Source organism: Penaeus monodon, chromosome 10, assembly GCF_015228065.2.
Source record: "Penaeus monodon isolate SGIC_2016 chromosome 10, NSTDA_Pmon_1, whole genome shotgun sequence".
NCBI lineage: Eukaryota > Metazoa > Arthropoda > Malacostraca > Decapoda > Penaeidae > Penaeus > Penaeus monodon.
Window position 1 is genome coordinate 1620228 of NC_051395.1, and position 17372 is coordinate 1637599.

A 17372-nucleotide genomic window follows, 5' to 3' on the forward strand; every position below is an offset into this window, starting at 1 on the left:
CTTGTGATGATGCTCTGACGCATATGTCATCAGCATAGCATATAATGGATTCACCACCCCCAAGGGATATCTGCCCCCAGCTTGTGCATGAGGAATTGAACAGCATGGGGCTGAGAACTCCCCCCTGTGGCGTCCCAAGTTCAAAAGACTGTGAAGTGGAACATCTCACTCCCCTGAACAGGACACTTGCAGATCTGTTCGATAGATACATTCTAATCCAGTTCAATATCTTACCCCGGATGCCAACCTTACTAATTGTTCTAGGATAACTTCTTGTTGCAATGTCAAAAGGACTTAAGGTCAGAAAAACAGTGTGCTTCCCGGGATTAGAGTGTGAAAAGTACTCTGCAAAGCAATGTTGTGTGCTACGTCCCGATAGGAATCCGTACAGTCTGTGAGATAATTTCCCTTGTAACCTGTCCCTGAGTCTGTTCAAAATTATCCTTTCTAAAACTTTGCATACACATGAGGTTAATGAAATGGTCGGTATTTATCAGTGTTTGATTTCGGTATAGGGATGATTAGACTGCGTGTCCGGGGGCCAGGCAGAATACCTTGTGACAAATTTAAAACCTGAAATAGGTGCAAAAGGGGATTACCAGGTACCTGAGCTATAAGGCGGAGGACACTATAGGTAATTCCATCCTCACCTGGGGCGGACGTTTTTCTTTTGACAGTGAAATTGTTCAGTTCCCACTCATGATCTCAGCAAAGTCTGAGGGGTCAGTTCAGAACATCCAATCTCAATGGCAAATTTGCGTGCAATTTTAGTTTGACTAAGGTGACCTGAATATTTGGGGGAAGTGAGTTCAATTTGGACGCTCCAGCCCATTGGCTAAGGAGCATATCTGCTTGTGCAAGAGGACTATGGAACTGCGGGGTGTTAGTTGGTTTGCCTGAAATTCGATTAATTTTTTCCAGACCTCCGACTTTGAGGTGTTATTTTTAATGTTGTAGGAACTGTTCAAAGTGTTCATTTCTGAATGAGTTTTTAATTACCGTGGGTTTTTTGTTAGTTTAGAAATTTTCAATAAGGTTGTCACGGGATTATCCTCTTGTAGATATCATAAAGCTCCTAAAACTCGCTTTTTTCCCCTTTAATAAGTAGGGTCACCGCCCCACTTAGGTTGTTTGGAGCGTTGTGAGTTGCTGTTCTTGAAGGTTTTTTTTGGACAGACCAAGTGTTGTAGTAATCAGTGACCACTGTTGCAGGGCCAGGAAATTTATCAACACTTGATAATCAAGTGTAATCATTATACCAGTCATAGATACGTGATTTAAAGTGATGCTCAAGGTAAGGGGGGATAGAAATTTGACCCTATTTGTTTTTGTAGACTGAGTATATCCAACAGCGTATCTCGTTACTATTGAAAAAGAGGTCACTGATTAGCTCTTTTTGCAAGCATGCTTCTGACGTTCCATGCACAAGATCCCTTCCTATTACATAATCTAGCCTGCCCCCCGCCACGTGAGGTTGCCTGTCTGTATCATATATGTCATAGATCTTGTTCACAAAATGTCGGAACTCTTCGCCATTTCATTGCATTGACTATCTCCAAAGGGTATAATGTCTAGCATTAAATCTCCCATGCATATTGTGCCGTGATTCTGAAAGTTGGGCAGTGAATCATCTGAAACTTTTACACCTTGCGTAACATTTTTACAGAGAAAAAAACCCAGAGGCTGTTCGAATATGTAAATGCTGATACTGCACATTTTGTCATTAGATTTCTGCACCAACTTATGCGGTATGGTGTCAATGACATAAGTCAGTAGGCCTGTCATTCCCGTGTTCGTTAGGATGGTAGCCTCTAATTTTTAGGGGCGTTTTTTATTTTAGTGGCTGATGTGAAGGGCTTTTTGTAAACAGATAACGTCAACATTATGTTATGAATATAGTAAAAGCAAGTCATTAATTCTACGGTTGGGCACCACGTATATTCCATGAAAAAAAAGTAATTGTTTCTTGTCCCCATCACACCCTATGTTTACTGATTGGTCAAAAATTTTTGTTTGATGAAACTCTTTAGTCTGCATATTTCTTGTACTGCATTTCGTATTTGTGTTGTATCTTCTTTATTAATCTGTTTGCGCGCTTTCCGCGTATTGATACTATACGCATAATCCGTACCTGATAGCATTTTCTGAGTGATGTCCCACAGATCGGCCGTTTCCTTCGCATCTTCGTCAGCATCAATTTTACGGTCACTGTCGTCACTGTTTTCAGATGGTCCGCCGTGCGTAATAATAATATCAGAGACCTCATTCGTATTTTCAACATCACTAACATCACTAACATCATCAGAACACACGTAATAATAATATCAGAGACCTCATTCGTATTTTCAACATCACTAACATCATCAGAACGCACATTTTCCCTGTCTACACGATCACTTTTGTTCTCCAATATCATTTTTTTCAATTCAGCAATCTCTTGCCTGATGCTTTTTTCATTTCCCGCAATCTCTTGCCTGAGGCTTCTTGTTTCCTCGGCCGCATCCATGTCTTTTTCACCAATGGTTTCTCCTGTGGCACTGTTTCCTGGGATGGGGAATCCCCCTGGCAGTTGCGGAATCCTGTGGGTTGGGACGTCCCCGCGGCCTGGGTGGGGGGGTGGCTGGCTGGGCATCGCCACTCCGCGGTCGATGGGTACGGTCGGGGGAGGGGGGGGGTGCTCGTGGCGGTTTTTGGGGGCAGTTACGGTGCCAGGCCGCACACCTTCCGCTCTGCACCCGACGCACCTTTCACGATGGTGGCGGCGTCTTCATTGTCGTTGTCCTTTCCGTCGTTTCTTGCAGGGCAGTCCTTTGCCTGGTGAGCTCCTGCCAGACAGCCCCACGCTGTGTCCTTCCTGCAATATTTAGCTACGTGGCCATAACTTGACATTTGTAGCAGACTACAACCTCTGAGCACACGGGCGAATGGAGCTCGGCTCTATGTATCTTCCAAAGAATTGGTACTTTTAGGCGGCGGCTGTTCACCGCTCCATACAATGATGAGCCTGTTCAAAGGGCTGTCCGTTTCCCTTATAGATCCTCCGGCTTTAAAACACCCGGAAGATGCAGTGCTTCCTCAGCGGCCGCCTCCTTCGGAAACTGGTAACCAGGTATTCCCCTTATTTTTTCTTTTTAGGCTGAAAGTCGTCTTTGTTCTGCAGAGAGATCCCCGCAAAAGTGCCATTAATCATCAGGGCCACATATTGTTGTTGTTCTCGTCGTACATAGGGACGTAGCGCGAGGATATCCATCTCCCCTGCACCATGTCTAGCGGGCCTTCCTCTTGGAGGGGCGGCAAACTGGCTCACCTCCCTCATCCACCTTATTTTATCGACAGAAGTCGTGTCCTCAGGAAAGGCCAGTCTAATGTACCTCTCCCGGGGGGCGATGGGTTCGCGCTTTTGGGTCGTTCCGTTTGCTTTCTTGGTCAGGTTGCTGGTGTCATTCGGCATGGTTTTCACTTTTTTCCTTCTGGTCTGAACGAGTTGGAATCCCTCGTTATCAGCATCAGGGTCGGCAGTCGAATCCACATCGTTCACATCCCTAGGTCGGTGGAAACAATCCCCCCCATAGAGTGGAGGGTTGAGGGGGTGGTAGTTGGCACTGGTACTGGGGGGGCATCGAGCGCGTCCCCACCCTCATCCATGGTAGGACAGTGAGGGGGTGGTTGTCCCGTCCGCTTCTTGGGTGATTAATTCCCTGCGGTCGGGCGCGGGGAGGGTGCGAGCGCCAGGTCAAGTGCTGTCACACATACATTCACCAGGTCTCTCCAGAACACAGGAGGAATCCTGATGACGTCCTGCTTTGGTGTTACTAGGCTTACAACTGGTCGGTCCGTATATTTTCAAAGTTGCCTGGGGACGTCCGTAGGATTTCATTGGCCGATTTTCATTTGAACCCTCGATTCCCCACGCATCAACCAAGATCGTTGAGTAGAGGAAAGATATAAATAATCTGATTTTGGAACAATATGGGGTATTTTGGCAATCTTTAAAATAATGCTCTTGTTGGCTACAGTTGTTGCTTTTTTTCAAATGTTACTGTTCCATGACAATTATAGCATTTTGGTATGGGGAATGTGTAGTGTCTAACTTGGTAGCTAATATGGTTATAGCTACTCTTTTGGATGGAGTCCCTCTAAAAGTGATTCTTAGGGATTTAGTAGGAATCCATTTTTCTTTTTTTATTATTATTATTCTTATTGCGTCTATTTTTTTCATTTGATTCATATCCTAATGTTCTTGTTTTCTCTTTAATGTTTTCAATATTTAAATCCGTTTCAAATAGGTATATCGTTCCATAGGAACAGTTTGTATACTTATTTGAAGTTGGTTGTTTGCATATTATTTCCCAGTCTCCTAGTTTATTTATTTCCTTTAAAGGTCATTATTTGGATATGTCTTCATTTCAAATCTGAGGGCTTTACCTGCCCCTAGTACTCTTTGGGTATCTTCAACTATGTATTTCGGAAATTCTATTTTTTATGGCTTTGGTTGATTTAAATGGATTGTTAAAATTAGTGGTTGCAGATCTTTTAATTAATCTTTTAATTGGATTTCCTGCCTCCATATTTGCTAGGTTGTTACTTGTTGGTTGGGGTTCTTCCGGTGTTTTCCATCTGGCTTCTCTGTTTTTCGGTTGTTTTGGGATTGGGGTTTTCTTCGTTATCACTTTCTAATTCTTCTCTTGTTCTCCGTGTTGGGTTATGATGGTCCATGTATTGGGCTGATTCGGGATCTTCACCTAGATCGGAATTGAGATCAGTGTCCATAAGTTTAATATTTTTCACTTCACTCGAAAGTTGACGTTCACTCAGCAGAGTTACAATCCGTTCTCCTAGGAAATCATCGACTACTGTTGTTTGTAATTCGACAAAAGAAAGTATAAATATCTTTGAATATTTAAAGAGCAAACGCAAGTTTTATCAGAGAGTTTATGTAAAGTATTACAATATTCAGTATTCGCTTTTAATACCGAAAAAGACGCGCTCATTTCAAACCAGACCTGAAATATTGAAGGCGTTTCGTGAAGCAGCGAAATGACAGTGTTCCTTCTGGGAGAAAATGAGAGAGAGACGGAATAGCTTCGGAATATAAGGCATCCACATTTAAGAAAAGTTTAAAAAGAAGTTTGTTCACCGAAATTTGTCACGAAAAACTCACTACTGGTAAGAGCTATTATTTTTTTATTCAGTTCCATGACATGTATAGAGTTCTCATAACACAAAATGTTCATGTTGAAGTAAAATTGTTTGGTTAGAACAGGAGAGCACATCCGAAAGGGAATGACAGAACATTAGATAGTAGGGAAAGAACAAAACATGGTTTCAACCTAGTTTTATTTTGAGTTACTGAAATTGGCTGTATTATATCTAATATAATAGTTTCTTAATTCCATCTTGATAATGAAAATAACAGCAACAAAGAAAGACCTCTTTATCAACTTTCCACATTTTTAAATGCAGAATATCACTGTTAATTAACCATTTATTTTGTGTCTATAACAACCATATACAAGTGTGCCACCAGAACACAGCTTATTTATAATACATATTTACACAATACATTTTGTGAGAAAAACAATATAAAGAAATTAATATTGATAATTCTAAATATGAATGGTACATGGTACATCATTTCCATGATGTCATTGTCATTATAATTGAAGGAAAATTCAGTTCAGAGATAAGGAATGACAGAAATTTAATATGAAAATTATACTGAACAATATTATTTAAAACTATTATATCATTAACGTTCTTGATGAAGCCTCTGTTGATATGTAAATTACCAAAGGCCTTTATTGATTTTTTTTCTTTTTTTTTTTTTGAATGTCGCGCGACGAATTTTGGCCTGCCTGGGAGCCGCGCCATCATAAAATCCGGCTTACATACTGTAGAGTACTGTTGAACAAAAGGGACAAATAATCGGGAAAAAACACCATATCCTTTCATAAAAAAAAGCTTTTAATCATATTCCAACGGTATCATCTTATAAATTAACGCACTTCTGATGAGCACTTAACACCCCCAACAAAGCAATTACAACCAATACACGACCCCGAAACAGTCCGGACTCCATTGTTTACAAGCACCCTGTCGCCTCGCGCTGAACCTCCGCGGAATTTCCTCTTATTTAGGCGAGTGCAGGTTGACTTTCTCGGGTTTGTGGCAGATATTTGTCCCTCTGGCACATGAGTACTTCCCACCTGTTATTAAAGGAATATGTCACGGTTCGTTCGTCATGGAGATGTAGATGTGGCTTTGTTGGTCTCGTTATAGGGCGAGTTAATTCGTGGGCGCAATTCAAGATAAATTGGAGGTAATTCTTGGGTTTTTTCGGTGTTTTTTTTTTTTTTTTCAAGTAGATGAGATCATCGGTTTAGGAAATAGTCTGTAGACGAACGGTAATGGGTAAGATTTTTGGTAAATATAAAGGAAAATCTTGGGTTTGTGTGTGTGAGGCGTCGGAGGCTTAATTATTTCCAAAATTGGATCCGCGGCTTTAAATCCAGTCAGTGTAGGAGCATGGACTTTTAAGTGTTTATGGGTATTTAGTCAAATTTAGTTTGGTACGAGATGGCGGCAGTGATAATGACGCTAAATCCAGTAGGTGGGGAAGGTTTTTTTTTTTTTTTTTTTTTTTTGGTCTGTTTTTCGAAATTCATATATGTAATGCACTCTTTTAGTTTTATTGAACTTCTTTTATGTATCTTGGTAATTATTTAATCTTTTCTGTATAATAACCTTCAGCCCATGTGTGCATTTTGCCACCGGGAGATTTGATAGGCTTTGTGATGCCATTCGTTGAGAAACGCCGGTGAGAAATGTTTCTTTGTAAGCGTTGCATTGATTTAGGGTCATTTTTAATATAGTGGATGTACAGAACAAATAGACATTAATATCTATCACAGCCTGTACTTCAGCCCATCAAGCATCCCAAATGCTGTAAAAAGCTTTTTTTTTTTTTTTGTCCGAAGTTTTTTATTTAAATCAGATTCTCTTCCCCTTCCCCTTCCCCTTCCCCTTCCCCTTCCCCTTCCCCTTCCCCTTCCCCTTCCCTTCCCTTCCCTTCCCTTCCCTTCCCTTCCCTTCCCTTCCCTTCCCTTCCCTTCCCTTCCCTTCCCTTCCCTTCCCATCCCATCCCTTCCCTTCCCTTCCCTTCCTTTCCCTTCCCTTCCCTTCCCTTCCCTTCCCTTCCCTCCCCTCCCCTCCCCTCCCCTCCCTTCATCATAAAAATATTTGTGAAGCTATTATGTATTCTATACATTAGCTTCAAACACATTTTGGATTGCTTTTACAGCATGTTGCATCATTTCTCACTTGGTAACAAAGTGTCTGAACATGTCAGGCAGCCCAGTAGCCATTGGCCAGGATTGCATCATTTCTTTGTCCTGATTCCTGTTCCTGTATATATCAGTGTTATGACATGGCCTTGTGTCTTGTAGTAGTTTGGGTGTTACAGCCACTCATTCCTGAGCTAACTGCAAGAACAGAGAGATGTCACTGACCCCATAGCCTAATGTATCTGGTAGGAAGAGTGATCCAGTGTGGGAACATTTTAACAGAATTCCTTCTTAGTCTGGGAAAGGATGGAAAGCTTTGTGCAAACCTTGTAAACTTGAGTTACAACTAAGAGTAGCAAGAATGAAAGCTCAGAGAAAAATTAGAATTATCAGATGAGGATTTAGATAATCCAGGTAAGACTGAAAATCTGACTCCAAAGGTGCCTCAACTGCAACTCCAACATTACAGAAAGAATGTCCAACTTCTGCCACAAGGTTTTCAAAGTATAATGCAACAACTTTGGACACATTTGTTACAAAGACAACTTCTTATGAAAAAGCATACCTTGATAAAGAAGTCGCTGAGATGGTCTTTGCAACCAATTCTTCATTTAGATTGATAGAACATCCTCAGTTTTGTAAAGTGTTTGGGAAGTTGAGGCCAGTAGACACTCCTCCAACAAGAAAAACAATTGCAGACAAATTCCTACCCATGATATATGAAAAAGAATATGCAAAGTGTGCCACTGTGTTGAAGGTTGAAAATGTATGTCGTTCTTTAAATGGATGGTCTAACATTCTCAGTGAGCCTACTATATGTGTTCTGTGACAACCTCAAATGGCCATATGTCTAGTGGATACAGTAGACACTAATGGCCAGTCTCATAATAGGGAGCAGATTGATGTCAGAGTTAGAGAGGTGTCCAACTCAACAATGAAGCAGTCAGCAGAGGAGCTACTTGCACGAATAGAACCAATAGCTGTGGCTTTGGACAGAGTACAGAGTGATAAATGTACAAGTAGTGAACATATGGAAAAAATTCATCTCGACTATATGCAGTGACAGAGATGCATTATATAACTGCTGCAAAAAAAAAGAGGTTTTGCCAAGTCATAACACAAGCTCATCATCTTGCCAATCAGATTCATCCTTCCTTTCAAAAAAAACTGCTTAGTGCAGTATAAATGAATAATGCAATGGAGTATACTAATGAAAAGTTTTCCTCTCTTGTCCCAATCATGAAATTTCAAGTCAGATCTGCTCCTTTTCATGCAATTAAGTTTATTGGTTTTGTGACCAAGTATATGTCAGCTTCAGATGTGGTGGATAGCGATGTATTTTCAGCAGCATAACAACAACTGCCTGCAGTGGCATCTTCATCGGGGGTGGAGAGAATTTTTTCAAGCTATGGTATTGTACATTGAAAGCTAAGGAACTGGCTGATGACAGAAAAAGCAGCAAAACTGATGTTTTTGTTTAAAATCATGAATGTACACAAAATAGATGTATTTGATGATACTAATGATAAGGATGCATAAAAGAACCAATTTTATTGTCATATGAATGACTGCTTTTCCAGTATAAATTGTGTGTGCTTTTGTTTTAAATACAGGCTCTAATAATTTTCTTTTTTTAAATTATTACTTCAGGAGATAAGTACAGTACATTATAAGTATACCTCTTTCATTTCCTTTTTTAATAGCATGTGGAATTAAAAGGAGGTTTTTAGTGTTCAGTTCCACAGAAATATATAAGCAGGCGGTTGTTTTACACATTTCTTTCCCCTGTTTTTGTTATCTTAGCCCATTTTACATTGCAATTTCCCTGATCTACTTCATTTTATTTTATTTTCCTAATTACTTGAAATGACCATCAGAATCCTGCAAATAGTAATAGTCTAAATCGTTAGTAATGGAAACTTCACTTATTTTTTTAAAGTTTATACTCATTGTAAATTTTAAAGAGAAGGGGCCAGTTTTTAATCATCTCCACTTATTTTGTGTTTTAAGATATATGAGTAGACTTTTTTTTGTGTGTGTGAAATATATTTCAGCATTTCTTTTTTTGTTATTGGAAATATGAAAATGGAATTGATTCACTGGCCTAAAAAGTATCCCCAAACTATGAAAAGTTTGTTTCATCTTAGATTGTGCAAGGGGCCGGAGGGTAGATTGTGCAAGGGGCCGGAGGGTAGAGGCCCTGAAGGCTAAACACTCCCTTGGCAGGGGGCCGAAGGCAGAGCCCCTGATAGGTAAATGCCCCTATGGCCCTATGGTGGGTAAAAAATAAATAAATGAAATAAATACATTTGTGTGTGTGTTGTGTGTTTTGTGTTTTGTGTTTTGTGTGTTTTGTGTGTTTTGTGTGTTTTGTGTGTTTTGTGTGTTTTGTGTGTTTTGTGTGTGTGTGTGTGTGTGTGTGTGTGTGTGTGTGTGTGTGTGTGTGTGTGTGTGTGTGTGTGTGTGTGTGTGTGTGTGTGTGTGTGTGTGTGTGTGTGTGTGTGAGAGATATGTAAAAAAAAAAAAAAAAAAATTGTGTGTGTGTTCTATTCTATAAACTGGTCAACTGTATCAAAAGCATTGTGTTACTGATACTAATGATTCTATATGAATTGACTGTATAACACACACCCAAACTCCTATAATACAAGTATGCATAACTCAAGAAGTGCCAGTGATTCATCTTGATGTCATTGCTGTTTTGTGACAAATATGAACAGAAACACAAATGAATAGATAACTCGTTTATACCCTCTCAGCATAATCAAGAGAATGTTTCTGTTGATTATGAATGTGTGGTATCCTAGTTTATCAAGGTACAAACTCTGAATTGCAACAGTGAAGGAAAACACACAAATGTGCTAAAGGCCTTTTCAGATTTGAGAGAGGTTTCCCTGTAGGGAGTGTGACATGTGCAGTCACCAGTGCTAGAGGATGTGAGCCTGCCATTCCTGCTAGGTATATCAAGGCCCTACAGGAACTTGGGAGAGAGAACTCCATCATCATTGCTCTGGCCGATAAGGGTGGCAGTGTCATTAAATATTGATAACACTGATTATGTCACTAAGATGGAAGTACTGCTGTAATGCAAAGAGGACTTCAGCATATTTGTGTGTTTTGCTGTACATCTCTTCATTGTTCTACTTGCAGTTTGTTTAACATGAATTCCACAAAACTCTGAAGTAGAATGCAAATTGTATGAATATTATAAATCTGCTTTTTATGTGTTATCCCATTAACATCCAACAATTAGGTTTTTGCAGCAACTTTCTACAGCATATTCTGATGGTGAAAATATGTTTTTGAACATCAACACTCTAGATATTATGCAAAATCATTTAAAGACATTGGTTTAGTGATAGTATGTGTAGAACTCCTCTGAAAGGTGACATATATGTTGAAAAACTTATTTTTCAGGTCTGCTCTAAAAGCCCAGGGACCATGGGACGCCGCAAGTCAAAGAGGAAGCCTCCCCCCAAAAGGAAGAACATTGAACCCTTAGACACGCAGTTCAATTGCTCATTTTGTAACCACGAGAAATCTTGTGAGGTTAAGATGTAAGTATGACAGTTTGATTTTCAGTGATCATATTTCTTAAGTAGAGTTTACTATGTCACTATTGCAAACATCTTACATTTCCAGGATACAGCAAAGCAATGCTGACTGATATTTTCTTAAATTTGATATTTTCTTGTGTCCTCATGCTGGCATACTTAATACTACTTGGATCATTCATTTTCACTATCCCATTGTACTCAACTGACATTTATATACATATTTTCTTGCAAATTTCTTTGCAATATGATTAAGTTGCATCATTTCTCCTGTTTTTTTTTTATTTCCTTGCATTGTTTTATGCTCTCATCCAGTCTTATAACCCCATTTGTATTGTAAAGAGTTCAGTTTTCAAATAGTTTATTTGTACTTTACTTAAAGTATGATGATTTTTTGCCAATGTTATAGTCTGTTGCAAATCTTCCCAGGCCACACCAAATGTTGTATTTTGCAGTTAAAGTAACTCTATTTAGGGAAATTTGAACTTTGCTAGTATAATCTATAAAGCTGGGTAGTATTTATGGTAAAAGTCTTTGTGGTAAGTAATTGTTAATTCTTTGTTTGCAGGGACAAACCACGAAATGCTGGAAGGGTCTCGTGCCGTGTTTGTCTGGAGGACTTCCAGTGTACTATTAATTATCTCTCTGAAGCTGTTGATGTCTACAATGAATGGATTGATGCTTGTGAATCTGCTAATTGATGAACCTACTCCTGAAGATTTTTGGGAAACATTCACCCTTTACATTTGGTGTTCCTCAAGCAGAAATAGCTTAAAATATGTCATTTACCACATGCATGTATTCTTTGATTCGCAAGCTGATAAAGCTACAGAATATTTGACATCTTTCAGAAGTCGTTGGCAGAAGTGCCACTCAATGTAGAATCACCCTCATTGTTAACCATTCTTGGCAATCTTAATGTTTGCAAAATTAAACTCACTTCACATCATATGTCATTATCATACAAATGTTTGCCAGCGATGGATTTAGGTCTTGTGTTCTGATTTTAGTATCTTGGATTTCCCCTTTTAATAAATAGAGAAAACTACTATCAAAATGGAAAGCAATACTTATATTTCTCAGTTTTTGGAATAGCCATATTGGGTAAATTATATATTGCTTATATTATGTAAAAGCTATGTGACGTAGCTTGTCACACCATTAGTAAGGACCGTGTGTCTAATATGCAAGGAATTTGGCTAGATGGTTACAAGTGAGCTTTGCTGGAGAGTAAATTTAAAGAAATGCAAGTTGAGCATGATAGACCATAAACAGAACTATATGTAAACTTGGGCATTCCTTTCTTTGTAAGGCCAGTAAAAACATTTAGGGGAAGTAATACTGAACCAAGTCATTGCTCTTTCAGTCTTCAGTAATTAACTAGAAAGAAGTAATGCAGTTCCTGAAGTAGTCTTCCTAAATCATCATTGGCTACATGAAAAGGACAGTTTTTAATTCATTCTTTTTGTCACCCATTTATAAGATTCATTTTTTTGGTGAGGGATTTCTTTGTTTCTGTTTGCCGTATTGTTTAGGCGTCTTCTCCATGAGTATTGGTTAGCCAACTATTTATTACTGCTGTACCATTTATCAAATGTACATTAGTTATTGAAAATGAACCAAAGTCAGGGTTGGGAAGTACTGCCATTTCCAGACTTCAAGATCTTGTGAATTTAGATATCCAAATTATTGATTAATGTAACTGTTAAGACAAATTAATGGCTATCTTGAGCATAACTTTATGAAGTACCAAAAGATAGAAAATACTACTAGATAGTACCGCTGGTATATTTTAGCTGCATTCATGGTTTTGCCTTTATTTGGGGGGACCAGTACTTCTAGAGATTTTGCAGGTAGCTTTGGAGCCATATTCTTAGTAGCTACAGCAATCTTGATTTCTCAGCACGTAAATTTCTAGGTGGAGAATGATATTAGTTTAATAATAATGGTGATACTTCCTGCCACAAATAATCAGTCATTATATTTAGTTTTTGGTCTCTAATATACCTACAGTCATTATTACATACCAAACTATTTCCACAGAAAGAAAATTAACTGACAAGATAAAACCAGATAATTTTGGTTGTATTTTCTTACTTGTAGCATTTTGTTCACATTCCTGTATTTCCAGTAAATACGGTTTATCAGTAGTTACAAGATAAATCTGTATTAGTGGACTTGGAACAGATGCACTGCAAATAACCCTTTTACACAAGTGTGTGTAGCTAATGGCTTCAAGACTGATGTGGAATTTGCCTGTGAAAGGTCTTCAGTGTCAAGGAAAATCTTTTTCTTAATCTAGTAAACAAAGATGTTCAGCTGCAGTATTATTTTGATCCTTGAGAATTTGTTAGAAGTTTGAGGTAAGTATACTTAACTAATAATTTACCTTACAATAAAATTACTAAAGTTAAATATATTACAAGTTCCCCCAGTTGTATTATGTATTGTAGTGTTTATGTATGTTTTAATGTTTCTAGTTAGGCCCCCCCCCCCCCTAGTCCCTTGCCTGCCAATGTTGGGCTTCAGTCCTCGGCTCAACCAATTTTGCAGTCTTTCCTTCTCTCCCTTTTCTTTTCCATCTCTTCTTCAACCCCCTTCTCCTGTCCACATCCTAAGATATGACAGCCATTTTGAAGGAATAAAAGACTGACTTTGGGTCAGTCCTGAGTGGCCTCAGGGAGCCATGGGGACAAAATTCCTCTTTAGTTGTCTAGTCCTTCTGAACCAACTGATTAAATTTTCTCGTTCCCCAACCCTGTTAAAATATTGCGGCTAAAAGGGTAAAAATGAGTTAACGATCAAGACAAAATGTATTAGCTGTCAAAGGTTGTAGAGTGCTGTAGAATAGTATGCTAGTAAAAAGTTTAAAGAAGTTGCAGCAAATGGAGTATGGCAGGGATTTGTAAAAGGCAAGGGGTTCAGAGTATACTGTGATTAGATCAAATGGAGAGTATCTATGTGTCTGAGGAAAGGAGACTGACAGCCATTATGGAACAATCTTTAGGCAATATGGTTAATAATGGTAGTTGGAGAAATAAAAAAATCCAGATTTTAACGAGGAAGGGCCTGATATAGTTAGACAGGGCACCAATATAAACTTGATGGGGGAGATCATATCTATGGAAGCAATTCTTGGCAATTTTGGTGTAGGACTTGCATTGGCCACTAGGAGGAATAGTTCTGCCACTAAAATAGTCGAAGAGGCAGGCAAGCAGGTCATTTCACAGTCTGACCAGTCCTTGTCGTTTACATGACATTCAGACGGGGAGACGGAAACAGTTCCGGTACAAGTATGGAAGGAAGAGTGAGGTTGCTGGTGAGGTCACAGTGAGACATTGTTGAAAGAGAATGGTGTTTTCAGAGTATGGGGCCTGTAGGAGGAATCACAAAGAATTGATCCCACTTAGCTGGACCAAAAAGAGTACTCAAAAGATTGAGTAATGATCCAGGTAGATGATTCAGAATGGACAGAGCTGACAGCAAACATAGAAGAGGTAATAGTAGTATCAGTGGTCAGAGCCTTGGTTGAAGGAGAGACAGGGATTGGGAAACTAGAGAAATCAAATTTAGACAGGCTTGTTGATGAAGGGGCAAGCCTTAATGACCATAATAGGGGGAAAAAAATTCATTATTGGTTATGGTGAGCCTGAAATCAGTGGGGGCAAGAAACGGTTTACCCCTCAAGGTCCCCTTACCCCTTAGGGCTAGGTGATTAACCAAGGCTCCCAGAGGCTGTTCATGGCTGACACAAAGACAGACTCTTGTCCTTTCAGCATGACTCTTGTGCCTGAGGAAGTGGACAGGAGATGAAGAGAAGGAAAAGGAATGAGAGAGAATACTATGCAAAATTAATTGAGGGGTCATTTGGCCCTGACCGTTCAAATTGTTATGCTCAGTCACGCACATGTGACAATGGTGGTGGCTCCCAAAATGTATTTTATAGATGCCCTGCCTACAAATCAAATCTGAGGTAGCAGTTTTTAAATTCAAATTAGGCCTCACTTTATGTAAGGCCAGTCAGGGAGCATGCCAAGGTTTTTTCCTCTCTATTCCAAAACTGTCCTTCGCTCAGCTCCCCTCCCATTTTCAAGATGTCTCAGCATATATCTCTTCCCTCTATACCCTTTCTCTCCCAGAAAAAGACTAAATCCAGATACTCCAATCTCTACTACTACCTTTATTATTATTATTATTATTATTTTATTTTTATTTTATTATTATTTTAATATTATTTTATTATTTTATTATTAATTTATTATTATTTTATTATTATTTTATTATTATTATTATTATTATTATTATTATTATTATTATTATTATTATTATTATTACTCTTCCTCCTCCTCTTCTTCCTCCTCCTCCTCTTCTTCTTCTTCTTCTTCTTCTTCTTCTTCTTCTTCTTCTTCTTCTTCTTCTTCTTCTTCTTCTCTTCTTCTTCTTCTTCTTCTCCTTCTCCTTCTCCTTCTCCTTCTCCTTCTCCTTCTCCTTCTCCTTCTCCTTCTCCTTCTCCTTCTCCTTCTCCTTCTCCTCCTCCTCCTTCCTTCTTCTCCTCCTCCTCCTCCTCCTCCTCCTTCTTCTCCTCCTCCTCCTCCTCCTCCTCCTTCTTCTCCTCCTCCTCCTCTTCTCTCTTCTCTCGCCTCCTCCTCCTCTTCTCTTCTCTCCTCCTCCTCCTCTTCCTCTTCTCTCGCCTCCTCCTCCTCTCTCCTCCTCCTCCTCTCTCTCTCCTCCTCCTCTCTTCCTCCTCCTCTCTTCTCCTCCTCCTCCTCTTCTTCTCCTCTCCTCTCTTTCTCCTCTCCTCCTCCTCCTCCCCTCCTCTCTCCTCTCCTCCTCTTCTCTCTTCCTCCTCCTTCTCCTCCTCCTCCTTCTCCTCCTCCTCCTCCTCCTTCTTCTCCTCCTCCTCCTTCTTCTCCTCCTCCTCCTCCTTCTTCTCCTCCTCCTCCTCCTCCTTCTTCTCCTCCTCCTCCTCCTTCTTCTCCTCCTCCTCCTCCTCCTCCTTCTTCTCCTCCCCCTCCCCCTCAATTGTCGCACCAGGCAATCTAAATTTTCCACACCATCTTTTCCTACCACATCCTCTTCTACTTTTGTTTCTTAGACCTCCCCACCCAACTTCCCACCAGGAACTTTTGAGAACCTCCAAAACTTCCTGAACACGACCCATGAGAACGCTCCATTCCCTCATCTACCCTCCAATCCCTCTATTCCCACTCCCTCTACGTTCAAATATTTGCCGATATTCATCCTCCCCCTCAAGTACCCCAACCCCTCTTCCTCACACTCTCTCGCAAAACACGCCATCCTCCCCTCCATGTTCACCACCATTCCCTCTTCTGTCCCCATTATCCTTACCACTCCCACGTGGATGCTCACGTGACTCCCTTATGTCACAACAGCATCCACCTCCGGTTCCTTTCCCACCCGACATTCTTCCAGATACTTCACTACCTTCCCCTGTTCTCTTATTTCAACTATGGATTCTTCTACTTCTCTAACTACCATTTCTACCATTTTACCAGCTGGTTGTCCTCATACACTGTTACTCTCCCCTCTTGACACAGATACTCTCCATTTGATCTAACAGCCCTATTCCCTTAAACCCAGCCCCTTTAACAAATCTCCGCTGTACTCCATTTGCTCTCCCCGTTTTACCCGTTTTGCCACAATGTTACCATAGTGTTATATGACCTTTGATGTCATTATTAGTACCTCTCCAACTCCTCGCAGTGCTCATTGCATCAGATAATCTAAACGTCCCACCCCATCATCTTTACCGCATCCTCTCCTACACTTCCCTCCCTTATAAGAAAACCTTCGTTTCTCAGACCTCCCCAACCAACTCCATTTCAGAAACTTGAGGACATTCAGAACTATCTAAGTTAACATGCATATACCCCATCCACCCTCCATCCTACTTATGTACCACCTACACCCCTTCAAACACACTCCATCGCCCCTGCTTCATCTGTATCACCCGACATTCATTATCTGTTATCCCTTACGCTCTCTCGTGAATACACACAATTCCCTTTTGTCATTCCCCCTTCTAAATTATCTTCTGAAACTGCTCGTTCTTCTATTTATTAGCTGAAAATCTTCTGCCCGCGTCAACATTTAAGGTCAGCTGCGTATTCAAAATAAAGCGATAGCCTGAGGCCTGGGAACAAAGCTCCCAGGTAAGGAAGTGCTACACGACCTCGAAGGTCATACGGCGCTATGGTAAAGTAACGAAAATGGTTAGGAACGAGGTGATGATCTGGGTAAAGGTACAGGTTGAACAGTACTAGAGGGTAGTATGGTAGTGAAAAGGGTTGAGAGAGGGAACTGATGGGTGATAGAATAAGGTAAAAGTTGTTATAGGGAAAGGAGTTGAGGTAGTAGGGAGCATTATGATAAAATTATTGTGATGAAAACGGCAAAATTAATTAACGATTAAGACGATTGAAGGGAAAGAAAAGACCATACAAAATTAGGTGAGGTAAGAGCTGAGGTCCAAGGCAGGGGTGATCCTCCTGCATTGGCCCTCAGTCCCCGCCTC

General features: G+C 40.1%; 1 protein-coding gene across 3 annotated transcripts; it reads left to right on the top strand.

The window, feature by feature from the left end:
* Positions 1-6035: 6035 nt before the first annotated feature.
* Positions 6036-13155, top strand: LOC119577755 (transcription elongation factor 1 homolog). Of its 3 annotated transcripts, none has more exons than XM_037925309.1 (3): positions 6036-6137; positions 10701-10840; positions 11406-13155. In XM_037925309.1, the coding sequence occupies exons 2-3, from the start codon at positions 10725-10727 to the stop codon at positions 11536-11538; spliced, it is 249 nt and encodes an 82-aa protein (XP_037781237.1). In that variant the 5' UTR covers positions 6036-6137; positions 10701-10724; the 3' UTR covers positions 11539-13155. The 3 variants fall into 3 exon arrangements, with proteins under 3 accessions (XP_037781237.1, XP_037781236.1, XP_037781238.1); XM_037925308.1 differs by lacking the exon at positions 6036-6137 and adding an exon at positions 9436-9558; XM_037925310.1 differs by lacking the exon at positions 6036-6137 and adding an exon at positions 9511-9535.
* Positions 13156-17372: the final 4217 nt, after the last annotated feature.